The 19,369-nt window shown below is 37.8% G+C and overlaps 1 protein-coding gene across 4 annotated transcripts in view; it reads right to left on the bottom strand.

Annotated features, from left to right (window-relative positions):
• The window catches only part of LOC107093457 (glutamate receptor 3), a 154,318-nt gene that overhangs the window by 39,849 nt on the left and 95,100 nt on the right, over positions 1 to 19,369 (bottom strand). For all 4 annotated transcript variants that reach the window (XR_001481618.1, XM_015388510.1, XM_015388511.1 and 1 more), the window contains exons 5-8: positions 9,906 to 9,959; positions 5,413 to 5,574; positions 4,575 to 4,742; positions 4,106 to 4,210 (exon numbers count right to left, since the gene is read on the bottom strand). Coding sequence is in view for 3 of the 4 variants with exons in the window: in XM_015388510.1 (XP_015243996.1) it covers positions 4,106 to 4,210; positions 4,575 to 4,742; positions 5,413 to 5,574; positions 9,906 to 9,959 (489 nt within the window). In the remaining variant the exon portion in view is untranslated. The remainder of the gene's footprint in view (positions 1 to 4,105; positions 4,211 to 4,574; positions 4,743 to 5,412; positions 5,575 to 9,905; positions 9,960 to 19,369) is intronic.

The raw sequence follows: 19,369 nt of genomic DNA, 5'->3' as shown, positions 1-19,369 counted from the left end.
GGGAGACCCTAAAGAAATGAGATGCCTTTTGTAGGGTTTTGTTTTCCCTAGAGATGTCCATTGAATGCAAACTCATAGCCATGTCTCGATGTGGCTATGAGTGTAGTACACTACACTGTACTTTAATTTGGTTCTAAAAACAGCAGATTGTTTATTTTTTTGTCCAGTAGTAATTACTTTAGTTTTTTTTATTATGCTGATCATAAAGCAATTTTTACACTGTGTTATGTCATTGGCTGATCTTTAATAAATATTTTAACCAGTGTATCAGACTCATTTTGAATTGATATTAGGTTGGTACAACGTTAAGTAGCTTCTTGTGTAGTTAAGCTACTGTTAACAAATTAGTGTAACTTAGCTTGCTATAATTCTTTAGGTGGTAGCTTTTGTGTAGTGAAGCTTAATTTATTGTTGAGAAAGTGATAGCTTAGCTCACTACACTGGAAAAGTAGCTTGCCCAACACTGCTGATTGCCACCGTATTGATACGCCTCTTTTGAGGTTGTCCGGATGACTGAAAATTTGTACATGTAAAACTTTGTATAACAATTGTATATAAATATTTTAACTGAGTTAATGAAGTTGTAAGTTCCCAGCCTAAGTTAGATTTGTGACAAGACATGTGTGTGTGTGTTTTTTGGATAATAAAATGTTATGGGTCACGGTAAGGTTAGAGAAATTAATGGAGGTCTATGGAAAGGCCCTGCAAAGATAGAGAGACACATTTGTGTGTGTGTGTATGGTTGTTTATGTTACCAATTGAGGACCATGTCTGGTATATTTACTAACCTTCTGAGGACCAACAGGCTTTATGGGGACCAAAGGCTGGTCCTAATGCGGGGGACCCCCATTTTTAACCTTAGAGAGTCAGTTTACATGTGAGGTGTGAATTAACTACAGTAGGTTAGGTGCAGGTTTAGCTTAGGGATATACTGATATTGGATAGGGTTTGGGTAAATGTCAGGTTAGGAAAGCTACAGTAACTAAAATGAATGAAAGTAAATGCAAAGTCTTAATTTGGATAGAAATAAAAACTTGAGTGTGTGTGTGTGTGTATTGGAACTTCACAAAATGTTTAAAACTCCAAGGGGTATTAATGCTCCTGCAAGGCACCATAAAAGGAGCACATATAAATTGAAATTGTAGTGACGCAACCCTATTTAAACAACAGCACATATCCCTAAGGCATGCTGCTTTCACCCTGAAGTTAAACTAAAATAGCAGCGATGAGCAGACTTCTAATGCAGAACAAGCAAACAAGAGTTCCCCATTTATCCAAGAGCACAAAGGAGACTTTTTATTCTTTATTCAAGATTTAGTTGAGTGTCACAAATATAATTTTTATGATTAATTTGTGTTTTTGTCCGGGATTCCAACAGCTCCAGAGGAATGTATTCTTATACAAAAGCCAATTCTTACCAGTTCACAATTTAAATTTGCAGGATGTTATACTAATTATCAACACTTAGGTTTGTCACTTATTATACGCACAGAGTTTATAATTAGGAAACTTCCAAAATTTCTTCTGCACAACCCTGGCTGTTGCAGGCCGTCTGCTTTCTGCCATGCAGATGTTTAAGGCAAATCACTGTCAAGTGTTTGTTTGCGCATCTGAAATAATGGCTGCTTTGGCTTATGATGAAACATGTTGCATATGTAGTTATCAGCAGTGTTACTGGCTGGGATTTTCCCCTTCACATCTGGTGAGCATTTTTCTTTTTCTCAGATCTTTCACTGATTTCAACAAACAGGTGTACAGCAGTGCATTTATTTTACGCTCCAAAAGGAGGTGCTAAAAAACAGGAAATATCTAACATTTCAACTCTAAACTGAGCTCACATCTGGCGATCTATTTAATCCATTTGTCAGAGTAAAAAAAAAGGTTGTGGATTTTTTTTGTTTTTATTCCCTACACTTGTCTCATAGTTATATTTGAAGGGTGTTGCTTGTGGGACAGAGCTGCTGGAGCCTGAGGAGCTCCAGAAGGTATGTCTTGATCTCACTCCATACAAGTGTGACACATATCAGCTAATACATCATCGTGGCAGTCACAGCTAGGAACCTTCATCCTCTAACTGTCACCAGGGTGGCTGAGGCTGCAGGTCCTGACAAAGTGCTGCCCTCCTTGTCTGATCTCCCCTCCCTTGTGTTCTCCCACTGACCTCCTTTCTCCTATTCTCGCTATCCATCTCCCTGCTCTTTCCGCCTCTGTTCAACTGTACGGGAATGTCGGTGAGGGCTATGCAAAGCTAATTGAAGTGTGGGCTTTGGACGCCTGCAAGGCAGGCAGCATAATCACACATCATATCAGACTGAGCCTATACTTATCCAGGAAAGGAGAAATTCACAGCTGCCTCTTGGATCTTTGTAGTGTTATGAAATAAAACCAGAGGTCATCATATGGTTCTGTTTTATAATGTGAACGTTCCACTGGCAATTACCATTTGAAGAGGAGCCAGAGGAATTCTTGGATACCCTTTACTGTAATTGGTTATTGGAATGGTAATTACTGTCAGGAGAGAACAAAAATCATATCCAAGCTATCCCATAGTAACGCAAACGCCATGTCATTTTTTTACAGCACTGTTTTAGCTGTCAGATTGCAAGCTCGAAGTGATTTGTGGGCCTTTTAATGCTTGCTTTTACCTCATCAGTGCTGCTACCCAACAGAGGTACAGAAAGCAATAAGCATTACTCTTTGCTGTCCACTCTACCCCTTAGACCAACATTTAATAATGAAGAGGAATATACCTTTGAAGCACCTAGATTTATAGGAACTTTGCAAGACATGAATCTGAGCTTTAGGCTATGCTTAAGAACAACAGAGCTCAAGGTTGTCAGCTGTCAACAGTTTTATGTGTGACTAAAGCATGACTGGTTCTGCTGATCAGTTATCATGCTTTGATGCATTTGTTTTAGAGAAGTCAGTTTGTGATGAGTTCATCCAATACTTGTTCAGAAAGGGGAGAAATTGAACAATAAGATTCTGCTTTATTTTCTTTTATATTTATTTTATATAAATGGAAGCACAATTAACAAAGCTATTAGACTAATTAAAAACAAATGAAAAGTGAAGACTACAAAACTACAAAAAACAAATAAACATTAGAAAGATGTGTACATTTGAATGTGCTACACAGAGTACATGTAAGAAATATTCTTTTTGTCAAACTTTTTGGATAGAAAATTAGGAAGACCCTTGACTAAATTGGTGCTAGAAGGCATCTCCTTCTTTACCGCCAATTGTATTTAGATAATACTGATTATGGCACTAAGTCATTTCTGCCATGAATTATCACTACCAATTTGAGGTATTCAGATTGAGCCCAGAAATAAAGAACTGATTATTTGACTCAGGTGTGTTGAAGCAGAGACACAAAAGGTGCAGGACAACGGAACTCGAGAACCAGAATTAGGGAAACCTTGGTTAGATGAGACTAAAATTGACCTTTACTGCAATGTAGTAATGTCTACATATAGGTGAATATATATAAAATGTTTATTTCATATTAAATATAACGAAGAACCTGTGAGGCTATGCGTTTGCTTTTTTCCAGTGGCCCATAGAATCATGTCATAATTATTGGCATCAGGACTCTAAAACACCAGGCAATTTTTAATAATCAATTCACCACTGTGGTGAATTCTTTCTGAATAAACAACAGATTTTACAAAAAGGAACAATAAGAAATCCAAACCATCACAAGATCATTTGGATAATTGGTCGTTGCAAATTGTAAAAAACCCAATTTAATGTTAAAATTTCACCTTAAAGATGTTTTCGGATTAATGTTTACAAACAAAATCACAAAATCAATAGATCAATATTCTTTTAAGGCTAGTTTCATTTTTGTTTTACCAGGGGTGCCTATAGGTTTGAATGCAACTATAGCTACATCCTTTTGCAAATGGTAGAAGCTAATGATCTAAGCTAAGCCTTTTTTTTTGTATATTCACATTTTGATATGTAAAATACATGTGTTAATATTGCGCTTTTGTTTAATAAAATGTTTGTTGTTCAATTACAACCACATACAACTTTCAAACTCCCAAGTTGGCTAAAGGGAATTATTCTGATTAGTTGTGGAAGCTCAAAAGGGCCTTACCTTCCTCGGCCCACCTGTCTTCATTTCATATATGTCTATGGTGTAATTGGTCCTGCGGCCATAGTTGTCAAACTGGATGTTCCCGGTCATCCCCTGAACTTGGACCTGAAAGAAAAACAAACAATTAGATCTGAGAAAATGAGGAAGACTTGCATCACTCTGCAAATTTTGCAGGCATTAAGGTGCCTGTGTCAGTTTTGCAACTGGAGCGCACTCAGTCCGTTAATCGAATGATGAACTGGATACGCTTTAATAAAAGATGTAGTTTTATGGTAATGAGGGCTTGGATTTGAGCAAGCTCTGCGCAGAGATGTCTGGAGGCAGAGAGCGGAGAATAGCTGTGCACTCTCTCCCCTTCTCTCTGTCACTTTCCATCTTTATCATGCGAACCCCGCTCCGCCACATCTCCCCGTCCCTTCTTTTTCTGTTTGGTCTCAGCCTACCACTCCCTCCCATTTTCCTTCCTTACCGTTTTCAGAGCTCTTTCGATGTCTATGCCCTGGCTCCAGGGAACAGCGGGATTCGCCAGACAGTCTCCTGCACTGCCTCTACGTGAGACATCTACGCGTTGACGTCTTAGGTACCTGAATGCCTCGGCAATCACTAGAATGGCATCATGGGTCAGGGCGGAGGTGTACTGTCCAAAATGAGAAGGGTAAACAAAAGCAAGAGAACATTTGATGGTGAAGAAAACATTGGGAGAAATGTAAAGAAAATATAAACTGGTTGTCTTTGGAAAGCTGCTATATTGAGAGAATGAAGGAGAAAAAAAAACAACTTTCAGACTGGTTTGGTTAGGGTGGATGTAAACTTTGACACCTTGCTTATGAAGCAACTTAGGCTGTTAAGGACATATCTGTGGTTTAGGACCTCATTCATAACTTTGCTGTAGAGTTAGGTAGTTATATAGGATAAAGTTTGATTTTTATTTCCCACGTACTTACCCTGAAACTTCTCTTGACCTTTTCACCACTGAGAGGTTGAGCCACTTGTTTGTTGACCACCACACCATGGCGAAATCTAATTAAATGGCATTCTAAATCCATTTCTTCCTTGATCATTGTTTAATTAGATGTAAATTGAAGCTGCAATATAACCTTGCCTTGCACTGCCTATCAATATATTGATTGCTCTGAGAAATGCGAAGCAAAGACGGTGCAGAGAGCGAAGAATGGGAGAGGGGAGGGTGAAAGAATGATGAACGTAAACAGGATGAGATAGGAACAGCTGATGGAGATCACTTCTGAAGGAACGATTGCCGTGTCCTGCATGCACAATGTAATAAAGCCCTGCAAAAGCCTGAGTACCTTCAGAGGAGCGTTTCGTGCTTCTGGGAATTCTCTTTCATCCAACCGCTCCCATCGCTGTATGAACTGCTGCACAATTGGATTCTCAGGGTTGACGATCTGAAACCCTGAAATGTTGGCTCCTCCGGCGAAGACTTTGTCCAGACTCACATTTGAAAATCCCTACAATGAGTCAAAACACAAATGGGACAGGGGTATCATTATTGTGACTTACTGCCTTTTGAGATATATTTGTTTTTATATACATAAGGGCTTCTTATGTATTATATGAAATTATGCTTCACAGACTCATATAGTTGGTCTTTATTTGGATTCATTTCTATGCTTAAGAGCAGGGGTCTGCAACCTGTGGCTCCAGGGCCACATGCGGCTCTTCAGACGCTGTACAATGGCTCTTAATAGTGGCCAAGATATAAAAAACTAAATAATATACTATATTAATAAATACAAGTATTAGAACCTTTATTGGTTTTTATAAAGAATATTTAAATTGAATTTTCACAACTGAATGACATTAAAAGCATCAGAAATATGTTTTGTAGAGCCATTTTTCTTTTAGTTAGCTTGGAAATTATGTGTTTTATTATTATTACCGTATTTTACCCTATAGAAGAAAAGCCATGCTTCATCTTTATGAATAATTTATTTTGCATTGTCTTAATTTAAAGAAGCAAATCAAATGTTCGCTGTTTAAGTTGGAAATAGATTTCCTAATATAAAAAGTTGTTTTATATTAAAATATGATGTAATATTTTGCGGCTCTAAATGACTTTTACTTAGCCAGACTTACAGTAGGGCAATTCACTCTTTGGATATAAAGGGTTGCAGATCCCTGCATTAGAGTAATAATAAAAAAAAAAAGAAAAAGATTTTGTTAATTAATATGATGCAGTTCTTGTAGAAAGGAGGTTTGTGTGTCTGTCTGGAGTTTCCATGTTCTCTGAGTGCCTGTGTGGGTTCTCTCCGGGTACTACTACCACTGCCTCCCGTGGACAAAAAAAAAAGCGAAGTTAAATTCCACTTAAACACTTGATATACCAACCAACCTTAACCAACAAGCCGAGAAGGTATCAGCAGGTACAAACAAAAGATGGATAACAAAAAAAAAAACTTAACTAAAAAAACAATTGAGTTTTATTTATCTTCACAGTCAAGAAAGACACTTTTGTTGTTGTCACTTTATCTATTGACTTTTAAAAATACTATCTCTGGCTGCATCCAATGTCTTGTGAATAAGCTCTATGGATATAGAGCTCTGTGAACATCAGCCTTACTTAGCAATGACCTCTTATAGCTTATTCTCCACACAGATCTGAATCATTCAATGTCAACCCTTCTCTATAATTGCATAGGCAACAGTGCATAACATTTTAATATCCATCCATCCATTTTCTGACACGCTTATCCCAAGCGGGGTCGCAAGGGGTGCTGGTGCCTATCTCCAGCCGTCTACGTGCGAGAGGCGGGTTCCACCCTGGACAGGTCGCCAGTCCATCTCAGGGCAACACAGAGACAAACAGGACAAACAAACATTCATGCAGACACTCACACCTAAGGAGAATTTTGAGAAACCAATTAATCTAATGGCCATGTTTTTGGACTGTGGGAGGAAGCAGGATTACCCGGAGAGAACCCACACATGGTCAGGGAGAACATGCAAAAGAACATACAATAAGAGCTGGGCCGGAAATTGGACCCGGATCTTCTTGCTGCAAGTCTGCAGTTTATCTATCGTATACAAAAGAAATAAAAAAAAATAATAATTCAGGTTTTGTTATTATCTGGAAAGTATCATTAACATGAACAGAAATACAGTACATAGTTTTAATAGATCATTCTATGGTTTAAATTAATCTATGTAATGTGAGGTTTCACCTGTCAAACTGAATAATTAAAATGTCATTATTATTAAAAATTTTTTTGGAGAAACCTATATTCTATTAAGTTTGCTTTTACAATAATTATTGGTTAACTTTTGGCTAAATCAGTTAAAGAGATTTTTAACTTGTAATCTATCTCTGATTTCGTTTCTTTTCAGGTAGATGACTTCAGATAAATCCCAACCGGTCACTACAAATCACATAGTACAGTAAGTCTGGTCACTGGTCAGAAGTGTGCAGGGCATAAGTTATAAATCTCTGCACAGGAAGAAGGTGCAAAGCATGTAGTATGCAATCCTTTGTAGTATCTGTCTGTGTTCTGCTTTAGGCTATTTTATTTTTACATTACTAGTGTTTATCAAATTCATATTAATAAAACACCTTAAAGTTGATACATGGCTTTGTGCTCTATGCAAAAGACGCACGGTTATTGTCTATTTCATTGTTAATTCCACACTATCCAACAATTTATACCTGGCAAAAAGAAACATTTGGCTCAAGTATGGTAGCTGTGTCATGCAGAGGGTAGATCACGTTCACACCATAAAGCAGTGGTTTCAAACTCCAGACCTCATTTTCTTAGATTCAACTCTTCGTCAACACACCTGATTACTGAGCTCATTAGCACAGCTCGGCAAAGCTTGACTGCTTTAGCTATTTAATTCAGGTGTGTAGGGAAATGGACCGCTAAAAGGTGCACATCGGCCCTCCAGGATTTAATTCGGTCATAAAGGAATTGCACCAGAGTTGTTTGAGGCAGAGTTGTCTGAAACCCTATTATCATTGTTGTGTTGACAAAATAGAGCTTGTTTGAAATGCATTTATCTTTAGTAGAATTGATTACTGTAACATTGTCTTTATAGTTTGCCTAAAAAGTGCATCAGATGGCTGCAACTGATCCAAAACGCTGCTGCCAGTGTTCATCGAGAGAACTAATAAAGTACAGCACATCAGCATGGTTCTGAAGTCCTTCCAGTAACCTGTAGTTTAGAGAATAGACTTTAAAATCCTTCTCTCAGTCCATAGCTCACTGAATGGATCAGCACCTCAAGACATAACAGATTTGTTGTCAGTCTATCAACCTCCCAGACCACTCAGGTCTTCTAGTTCCAGCCTACTCTGTCCACCCAGGACTAGACACAAACATGGAGAAGCAGCATTTATTTCCTATGCCTCACTGATCTAGAAAAAAAAAAATCATAGAAGACTGGAAAAGAGCTGAAAGCTTTAAAGTCAAAAATAAAAACCCATTTGCTTAGACTTGCCTTTGACTGTGAAAGTTAAACTGTAAACTGAGGTATAATTAGTTTATGTTTGTTGCCCAATTGTTTTATTTGTTTTACACATGTTTTTTTTTAATCTTCATTTCCTTTTATTCTGCTTTTATTTTTCTTATATTTTATCGTGTTAATAATGTAAAGGACTTTGAATTATCCATGTAATGAATTGTGTAACTCAAATAATTTGCCTTGCCTTTCTTAAACACTGGTGTTTAAACACCTTAAATAACATGTTGGGTAAAAACATGTCTGTTTGCTGCAGAATCACATCTTCAAGCTGAAATAAACATTTCTTTCCTCAGAGTCTGGGAAAGGTTAAATTACCTTTAGTTAATAAATTCTTGGTATGCTTATTGAATGTGCAGTGAAAAAGGACAGCAGCAGTGGGATATTTAATGATTGATCAATGTGGATCAGTCTTTCTTTTAGGGTGAAGTTAATACACAAGCAACCTCAACGGTAATCAGAAATTTTAGCTACAAACTTCTGAATCTATTGGAGATTTCTATTCATTTACACATGATCAGATTTTTACAAACAAAGGATATAAACATATGCTGTCACCAAAATGGGAATCAGTACCTCATAACAAATCTGTACGGTTTTGACAATTTCCTGCAGTCAGGACATCCAAATTTCCCTTAACTTGGTGTCTTTTGAAATTGGAATTCAATAATTTTTAGAGTGAATTTGTACTAACAGCACCAAATATCACAATTTCTGGTGGATGGTATCTCTAAGCACACTGACTACTGAAACATATTTACTGTCTTTTAAGTCAGATTATGAAGCATTTCCCAGATGGTATTTAAAACTGCAGTTGAGCAAAAGGTTTTGGTTTTAGATTTTGGTTTCAGACTTGTCAAAAGCTTCCTTGAATATTGAATTTGAGACCCCTGCTCTAAATCTTGTTTCGCTTGACAAGGACAATGGCGTGTAAGCAGTTTCCAGTTTATGAAAAACGGCTGCTGGGTGGTTCCTGTATTGATTTAAAACCAAAGTAATATCATTTAATGTGAGGAGGGCAGTTTGGGTCAGATGGTCAGACAGTTAGATTTTCCAATATGAATATAGAGGTAAATTCATATAAAACCCTTTTTGGAATGTAGACGGCAGACATATGCAATCCTATTGAAAATTTGTGGACTTAACTGATTACCAGAGACTACAACAACGCAAAAGACTTTTACATGAAAATAGAAATACCAAAACAAAGAGCCTTTTTTTTTTTTTCCTACCACAGCCCACCTATGAACGTACACATTTTTTTCTATTACATGAAGCAAAAAGCCGATTTCCCCCTTCCCAGGGGAACAGCACGGTTATTACTCACAAGATTGGCCAGAATGTAGTGGTAACCACGGCTGTTCTTCCCCAGGGTCACAACCTGTGAGAGAAAAAAAATTCATCAATACAGTAAACCACCCATGAGATGAGAGCGAAGAGTCATGGCTAATGTAAGTGGGTGCAACAATCTCTGTAAATACAGCGACGACCTGTGAGTGCACTGGATGTTACAGGAGTTTAAAGAAAGCAAAGTTCTCTAATGGAACAAAGGAAGAAGGGGAGGGAGGACGTTTTCATTAAAGAGTAAATTATAATAACCCTAAAGGAAGAGGAACAACATGGACCCCTTTTGATTATTCAGCTTGCCTTGAAGTCATTCACAGAACACAGAGGAATCTTTCACAAGTGCTGGTCTTAAGGTGGAAATGTGGGAAAAAATAGGAAACTTACAGTGAGACAATAAGGCGCCGATCTCACTATGCTTCGAAAATATCACACCTTTGGAGCAAAACAGCGTGTTTCAGCCTACACAGCTTGTCTGAAAATAGTAAGCACTGTTTCCTTCTCAATGCAGCCGTAGAAACCATATGCTGCTTTTATCTTCCTTCAGGATTTTTTCTGTATTTTATTTTGGTGTGAAACACCCAGCAACAAAGACTCAGAGTAGCCCGTCTTTCTGTGTTCTTCTCCAGGACAGACGGCTCAACAGGGGCCTTAAACTGGTTGTATTTTTTCTGCTGCGTACAGACTTCTTAACCTGAAGACTGCGAAGACGAAGTTTGTATAAATAAAGGTTTTTTTATCATAGAGAACACAGCAACACCTGTTTACACCAAAATCAGCCTACTTGCACATTTGGCTTATGCTCCATCTCTAAAGCAAATTGTTGGTTTATAATACATTGAGTGTGCATGTGAGGCCAAAAACACATGATATTTGCTTCTAGGGATAGTTTACAGAGTTCTCCCAGTATGATAAAGAGCAATGAAAGGCACCCTTGTTCCCTTACAGATCAAGTTTCTCCCTCATTTCAGCTGCAATTACTACTTTTTCCTGTTTGTTGTTAATCTACAAAGGTGGGAGCTATTTGAGCTTTATCCTTCCTTAGATATAATAACTTGAAGAATAAAATAAATCCCCTGTCTGCTTTCCTCCAGAAACAAGTAAGTCGTTAGCAACAGGGAAACTTGTCAGTGGTGCTTTTCAAGAATGGCACACGAGGGAGCACAAACACACAAAGTCTCTCACTCAGTCTATGTGGACGGGTCAGCATTCTCTGAGAGTTTCCTCTTCATTGAGGCTTTGCACCCCCAACAGCGCATGACGTCAGATGGGAACAAACCAGTAGGGTGAAAGAGAAACAAAGACAAAATGGGCTGATTATACAGCTAAAAAGTAGGAGCTGGCTTTAGATCCCATCAGTCTCTTTGTAATAAATAAGTGAAATCAATTCCTGTAATGTTTTTAGCATTTTAGAAGGAACAGTTATTCACATGTCTGCTGGATTTAATGTATTTCAAGCACTGCAGCATTTTGTGACTGAAGCCCATCTCTCCACAGTCCTTCCTTTGTGTGCTAACCTTGACTCTGGCTTTAAACCTCCTCACACCTGCTCTGAAGCAGAGCATAGAAAGACTTCACCGCATGCCTGTAGCCCACAGCTTACAGCCAGACTGGCAACAGCTACATAAGGTAACCTTGGGATAAAGCAAACCAAACATTGATGACACAGATACACACGGCACCTCCAGCCAGGACACAACCCGTTATGTAGTCAACATGTTCCTTCTCTTAATAAAAGTGACACATTTCACGTCTATGTGATTGAGAGTAATTCATTTGAAGTGTAAAAGCACCGTTATTAGGCAAATCGTACAAAAGAAATGCATATTTGCTTAATAGTTACATAAAGCAGCATCCATCCATCCCATTTTCTGTTACACTTATCTCAAGCGGGGTCATAAAGGGGTGCTGGTGCCTATCTCCAGCTGTCTAGGGACGAGAAAGGTCGTGGAAAGGTCGCCAGGCTATCACAGAGCAACACAGACACAAACAACCATGCACACATACACCTAAAGACAATTTTAGGGAAGCTAACTAACCTAACAGTAATTTTTTAGACTGTGGGAGAAAGCTGGAGTACCTGGAGAGAACCCACACATCATCAGGGAGAACATGCAAACTCCATGTAGAAAGACCTGGGCCGGGTATTGAACCAGTGCTACCGACTGCTGCCTTCATTATATATTTTGCAATGGACCCCAATCCGTGCTGCTGCAGGGTCAGTCATAAGCATAAATAATCAAAGATGTCTTCTGATGCAATGGGAAATTGGCTGTTGTGGCCTATTGGATGTTGTCACGGCCGTCTTTCCCTGATCTGTGATTTAAAGCAAAAAATTCAATCAGCTTTCTTATCAGTAATGAACCATAACAAAGAGCTAATGGGTCTTTCTATAATATTTTGAGTATGTAATTTGTTGCTGAGTATAAAAGCTATTTTCAGGGTCACAGTGAACAAAACCAGGGGCAGCGATGCAGAAAACAATCTGAACTTTTTTTAAGGAGGCATCAGGGCTATTCCTTCTTTTTTCTTTCGCACATCTAAACAGGAACCTTCAGAAAATAACAGGTTGCTAAACCTATTCCCCCAACTCTGAGGTCTGTAATGAATCTCTCTGGATTAGGTATGTAGACAGTTTGGAAATATCCCCATTAAAATAAGGGTCTCATACCTGAAACTGTAGAAGTATTCTTTTTTATAAGTATGGCTTATTTTTAGAAAATGTATGAAAAGAAAATGGCCATAAAATCTCTGATCGGTGTATCTCCATACATATGTATGTATATAGCCTTCCATTGCTTTAAATACATATATCTTTGAGTTACTTAGATAGCTGAAGATATCAGAATAAACAATAAAAAATTATTCTTGATTTTAAAAGAAACCTTTGAAAACAGTTGCGGTTCATCACATTCAACTAATTTTGCTCAAATTAATCTTTTTTTTTTTTACAATGATTAGTTTATCACACATGTTGTGAGTTGCAAATATATATAATAATGCAAAAACAGAAAATGGAAGCAATCTGTAAACCTGCTGCAAATACATAAAAGCACAGCAAAGAAACACCTTATTCTTACACACTAAATACAAAAAATGCAGTAGCAAGTAGCAAAAAAAAAACTAACAAAAAAAAAACTCTAAGTCAAGCAAATCTAAACTCTAGTTCTGCATAATAGACCCTACTGTAAGTGAAGTCTGCTATTAACTCATGTTGGTCCAGACAGACCCTGAAGGGTCAGACCCTCCAATTTGCCAAAAAGACATTTAAAGGGAAGAAACAGAAATACTTTTACCTTTTAGTATTTTTTTAAAGTCCGAGGCTGATTCCAAATACATTAAATTGTAGCTCCTACCTCCTGTTCCTACCTTTCAAGGGGTCAACAGTAAGAACTCTGTACGGTGGGCTGTGTGTACATGTTTTGTCACCCAAAGGTTTATGGGAAACCTTATAGCTCCTAAGTGCCACAGAAATGTTGGGTGGTCCCTGTGCTAAATGAACTATTGATAGAAAGCATCCTGCTTCCTCTTCCTACCAAAAAAGTGAAAAAAAGCGTTTTCAATTCAAAATGTCAGAATTAACGTTGAGTTTGAAGCTTTATATAGTAGCCCACTACTCTCCTATTCCTAGAGAATTCCTTACTGCCAGCATTATTTGGACAGTACTTATCATGACGGCAATTGAAATACTTACACTTTGGCTTAAGTATCCTTACTGATTTGCATAATTCAGAAGGAGCTTGAATTTCTCTCAACATCCCATTTATGGCTCTGTTCGAAAACCTAGGACGCATCCTTAGAAGACCGGATTCGAAGGCCGATTACGTCATAGCGCGGCGCCGATGTCTGGTCGGATTCCAAGAGTCCTCGTTATGCGGCCTAAAAATGCGTCCGTCTTTTTGCCCGATTTGAAGGTCGGGTCTGATGTATCCTCGGTATTCTTGGATATCCCATTCAAGATATTCATTGCGAGACAAAGCAAGCTGTGATCAAAGTAAAGGTTACTTGGCGCTGAACAGTGGTGAAAATTGGAAGTTCAGTTTAATATAATACAAGTTATTTAATAGTTAGTGTTTGATTTATCTAAAGGTTTTTATCTATTACTGTGTAAATGGGTTTGGCTGCAATTAAAGGACAGATTCTAATATATCTGCAGGGTGGGGACTATAAATCTGATAGGATTTTTATCTTTTTATTGCTGTTTTGCACAATATGCTTAACTACGTATTTTTTGTTGTTAAATATTAGAGATTTTGCAGATATATTTTTTATAAATACATTGTTTAGATTTACTTATATCTTTCTACCCCTTTTATAGAATAGAATAGAAAATCCCTTTATTGTCCCACAATGGGCAAATTTACAGCAGCAGAAAGATTATTGAAAATGGTCACACAAATGTGGACCTTAGAAAAATGTATAAGAATAACATAATAGGGAAGAGTTAAAATATAAACAATACAATACTGTAAAGTGTTTTAACAATAAAAAACTGGGGAATAAATAACCAATATGCAGCTATGGACATTTTTACAGTAATGGATATTCGAAAATAGCAGCAACATCAGAGATGTGCAGAATGACAGCAGCAGGTATTTTAACTGACTAAGGTTTCTATCATTACATTTGATTTTATTTGTTCCTGCTCCCGGTGGTTGGAACATTTATTCCATTCTGGATTCTTGTTAGTGTAGTCTTTGTTCACTTCACAATAAAAAAGAAATAAATAAACAGTTTTGAAAACTTCTGTATTCATTCTTTTCCTGCTTTGTGTGTCAATGTTTACGGTTGCTAAGCAACAGAGCATACAGCAGTAAAACCCCCTGAAGGGTAGACCTGGTCGAATTCACAGCCTAAACTCTTCCGGTCTCCTTATTTTCAAGGACTTCGAAGGATCCAGTCTAGGTAGACCGGGTCCTTGGAGGACACGTCTTAGGTTTTTGAACAGAGCCTATGTTTTTGCTAAGCTCCTGGCCAAATATGAGTCAGCAATTATTTCCCTCTAGTGGTCTGGAGCAAGTTTGTTATACAGAGCTAGTTCACAGCTTTTCTCAACTTTCAGTTGGTTTTGTTCCTTGCGGAATTTTTCCTTCTCATGCAGTTGTTATTTATGTGTTGGCATCACTAATTTGTTTGCACAATATTTTGTCTTTGCAGCAATTGTATGTATTTATAATTTTTTTTTTAATATATTTTATGTTACTGGCTCATCTGTCCATTACAGTAATTTCCCTTTGAATGCGTTATGTGTGTTGCTCTTACTTTTGTGTTTGGTACTTTTCTTTTTTTTTTTGCTGGCCTAATTTTTGTGAATTCTAGCCTAATTTCTGTGTTTAAAGTACTCTTTGTACGTGCTGAATGTCTATGTAATTGCAACACCTATTGCGCCTCTCTGCCACCTTACATGGTCAATATTTACAAGGAGCAAATATGATTTCAAATTAGCTTTCACAAGGTATTTGTTGTTTTGGATTGACATTATCTTCCATCATCCTATTACTCTGAGGTGATTTGTTTTGCTCTGGTCTTTGGAATTCATAAACAAACACACATGCCTACTAAAGACTAAAAATCCTTCTCTTTCCAAGAACAATTCTCTCCTTTTGCACATCGATCCACCAGTTGGCTCCACCACCCTTTTATTCTGCAGCTTAAGAAGACAGTGCACTTTGCAGGATTTTAGTTTTCTTTTAAGCCTCAGGAGAGAAGAGAACTCAACTGACCTTGGCTTCACCCTTCTCTAGCCACAACATGCATCGGCCCCAGCAGACAGAGAGAGCCAAATGTAAAACTACAGCTTCAGATTTTTAATAAACGTTTTCTACAAAGCATGACCTTTTCTACCGCAGAGTTAGCAGCAACACAGGAAGAGGCAGACTGAAAGATTCCCCTGAGCTTAGAAATATCTCCAAGGTGAGTGAAAGATCAGCAAATTATGAAGCCAGCAGATGAAAAGAAAATATAATCCTGTATTAATGTGGAACTTTTGTTACATTTTTTTTTAGATGTTATCACTGCAGAATTGAACATGTTTTATTGTTTTATTGTTTTATTGTATTACAATAGAAAAAAATATATAAAGTAGATAATAATTGTGAAAAGGAAGTAAGATTAGATATGTCTACAGTACATATAATCATTATTAGATAAAAAAATAAAAATAAAAATTCCAGAGCCATTAGTTACCAAGAGAGCATCCTTAATTAGGGAAAAGTATTTAGAAAGATGTAATATAGAAGTTGTACAGTAAGGACTGCAGAGGTTTGTTAGAAAACATTAGTGGAAGAAAAGGATCATTAAGACCAGCAGACACAAAGATACAAATATACAGTAGAAGAGAACATTATTATCTGAAGAGAAGCTACAGAGATGCATTGCTCTGGTGGGAATATCTGTCCTGCATGTCACACTTATCATAAACACATTGAACTTCATGGTAATACAATTTTTTAAAATGAAAAAAAGCCCCAAAAAAACATGTAATGTAATTAAAAAACTGTTTTTAAAGCAACCATAAAAATGTTTGAAATAATTACTTTTACTTTTATAACTGCATTTTATGTAAGCAAACAATATATATATGTGTATGCATATAAATTAGTACATTGTTTATGGTTTATACATACGAATAAAATCTATTTTTTTAAAGACATTGAAGGTTTAGTTTAAAACAACACAACTGAATCACAATGTTTTCAAAGCTTTTATAAATTCATATAGCTTCAATCCTGACACTTCGAATCTTAATCACTGTCACTTTGAACTGATAATAAACAGTAGCTGTTTTATTTTCTATGCTTTTCTATCTCTATTGGCCCCCTCAGTTCCACCTTCAACCAATGGCTCATCACCACCTGCAATCACCTCCTGCTCATAAGGAAACCTCACCTGTTGATTGAGGCCCCTTCCACACGAAGTCAAAACAAACACGAAACGCTGATATTTTCCAAAACGTTTGTCGTAAAGACGGAGACGTAAAATAAATGTGATCGTCCACACGAATGCATGAAAACGCTGCAAAATGTATGCCAGGCCTGTAAGTGGCGCTGTGGTGCCAAAGCAAAAATAAGCGACGAAATGTTGGGCATGCACACTAATATTTATACATGGTTGCACTGCGGGTCCATTTTCGTGGTTCAGTCAAATTCAGCTGCTGAACTATGTCGTCGATATTGCTCTGTTCTTCCTGGAGATATTCCAGAAGAAGAAGATTCTGTTGTAAGCCCGACAGCAGGGTGAGTAGCATGAGCAGCAACCATTCAACACAGTACGGCGCCATTGTTGTTGTGATACTGTGTCGCGCATGCGTGTTTAGAGGCGACGCTATGACGCATGCGTGTAAAAAAAAAATGCGGTTAGAGCTTAAAGATGGAAACGCGAAAACGGCGTTTCAGAATCTTCCCACTCTGAAGGCTGAATAAAAAAAAGATTGTTTACAGACCCCCGAAACGCCGGCTTCGTGTGGATGAGAGGCTGGTTTGGTGAAAAATTTGTGCGTTTAGGCCAGGGTTCGGCTTCGACATTGCTGGTTAGCAGCTGCTTGTTTGTTTAGTGGAGTAGCTCTCTTATCTTTTTGGTTACCCATTTGGAGTTTGTGCTACTTAGCTTGTGTCAAGTATTTTGTTCTGTTTGGCTAATGTGCAAACTTTACTAGCTTGATGCTAGAAAGAGGGTGGAGGTAGGGCCAGAGTCTGGACTGATTGCATCACTGAGTTTTTTCTTTGTTAGTTACATTACTGTAGGTGTTGTGGGTGCTGTGCTCTCTGTGTTTTTTTAGTAAGAATCCCCTTTTGGTTTAAATCTGTAGTTAGGTACAATCCTCCTTTTGAGGATCTCTTTTATTTAACTTTGTTATTTTCACAGCACCCTCACCCACCCTCCTTTTGTTTGTTTATTGCTTGCACCTCTTGTTATCAAATAAATAATCATTTTATAAGAACTGACCGGTTTCTGCCTATATGTTTTGTTTATGCCCCCACTTCCCTAGACATACAGGGGGTCGTAACAGTCCTAACTATGGTGGTTCAACGACTGAGAAGTTGCAACCTATTCAATAACTACAGCATTAGGGGCTTCTCTACTATTGTTTTAAATTCAAAGAGACTATATAACTAAAGGTATAATTAAGATAATAAACAGAACATGAATACAACCTGCACAGTGGCACAGCCTTTAGCACTGTTGCCTGTTGCCTTGCAGTAAAATGGCTTTAGGTTTATTCCTGGTTTATTATCTTTTTGAAATTAAGTTTGCATGATCTCCCCATGCATCCGTGGGTCCTCTCTGAGCACTCTGGCTTCCATGACTGTTAGGTCATGTGGTGAGTCTAAACTGTGTGTGAGTGCATTGTTATGTTGCCCTGCAATTGATTGGCAGCCTAGCATGGGTTCCTCCCACCTTCCACCTGCATCCAGTGACTGATAATAGGTACAAGATAGATGGAATGTGAATGCAATACCCATTTATACAATATTAGATTAAGCATATTTTGTAAGTAGGCTGCTAAGTAGTAAGGTAAATTACCAGTGTTGGCCAGTTCTGATCCAGGCTTACTGCTGTTCTACTACTCTAATCCTGCTTTTATTTTAGTTATCTAATAGCATCATTGCTCCAACAGGGTGCTGTGAATCAAACCCACTGAACTTCAAATATGATTTGTATTTGCATTTTCAAGTGTCCATAACAAGCTTTCCAGACTGCTGTGTCATTTTGCTCTGCAGCGAGCTACCAAAGTGCAGTACTTGACACAGTTTGGGACAAAAGGGTGAATCTGATCTCCATAAGCCTTTGATGCAGAAGGACTTTCCTCTCTTCAGTTCCTTTTTTTACTTCAAGGCTTTTGCAGAGGTGTTCTTGGTGAAGTGCTGCTGTTTAATTTACGACCAGAACCGGCTGAAGCCGAGATGCTTTTCTCTGGCTGCAGTGATTTATGTCGCTACCGACAGAGGCTGAAGTGTTGGCCTTCTCCTCGTTGGAGAACATTTTAGATGCACATGACTTTTTTCAGATAACACCTTCCAATTCGTTTGAGATATAAGAACAATTTGGTGTGGGATATTGTGGAGGGGAAAAATTTTTTGACACTGCAGCTCATGTTTGCGAGGCCAAAAGTTGGAAATGCTAAAACAGCCTAAATAGGTTTTTCTGTAAGCAATCAGGATCATTTTTCACGCCTGTTAATGTGAAAATAATGGCTTCTTAATGCTAGTATCTTTATTAAATCATTGTGTTCCTTTGTAGTCCTAGAAATATAACAAAATCTTGAAGGTCATAGCCTCTCATTCAAATGTTGAGTCAGCAGGTCACTTTCTCTTTGATGATAACAATTTAATCCTGTTTAGTTCTATAATCACAATTAGTAAAGGGTCCTCAATAGTACCTAGAGCTTTACATCCAGCATGGAGGACACACTGAGAGCACTCTTAAATCTGACTAAGGGAAGATAAG

Source organism: Cyprinodon variegatus, unplaced genomic scaffold (genome assembly GCF_000732505.1).
Source record: "Cyprinodon variegatus isolate N-32 unplaced genomic scaffold, C_variegatus-1.0 Scaffold425, whole genome shotgun sequence".
NCBI classification, from domain to species: Eukaryota; Metazoa; Chordata; class Actinopteri; order Cyprinodontiformes; family Cyprinodontidae; genus Cyprinodon; species Cyprinodon variegatus.
Note: the sequence above shows the minus strand (reverse complement) of the source record. Positions and strands in the feature narration are given on the sequence as shown.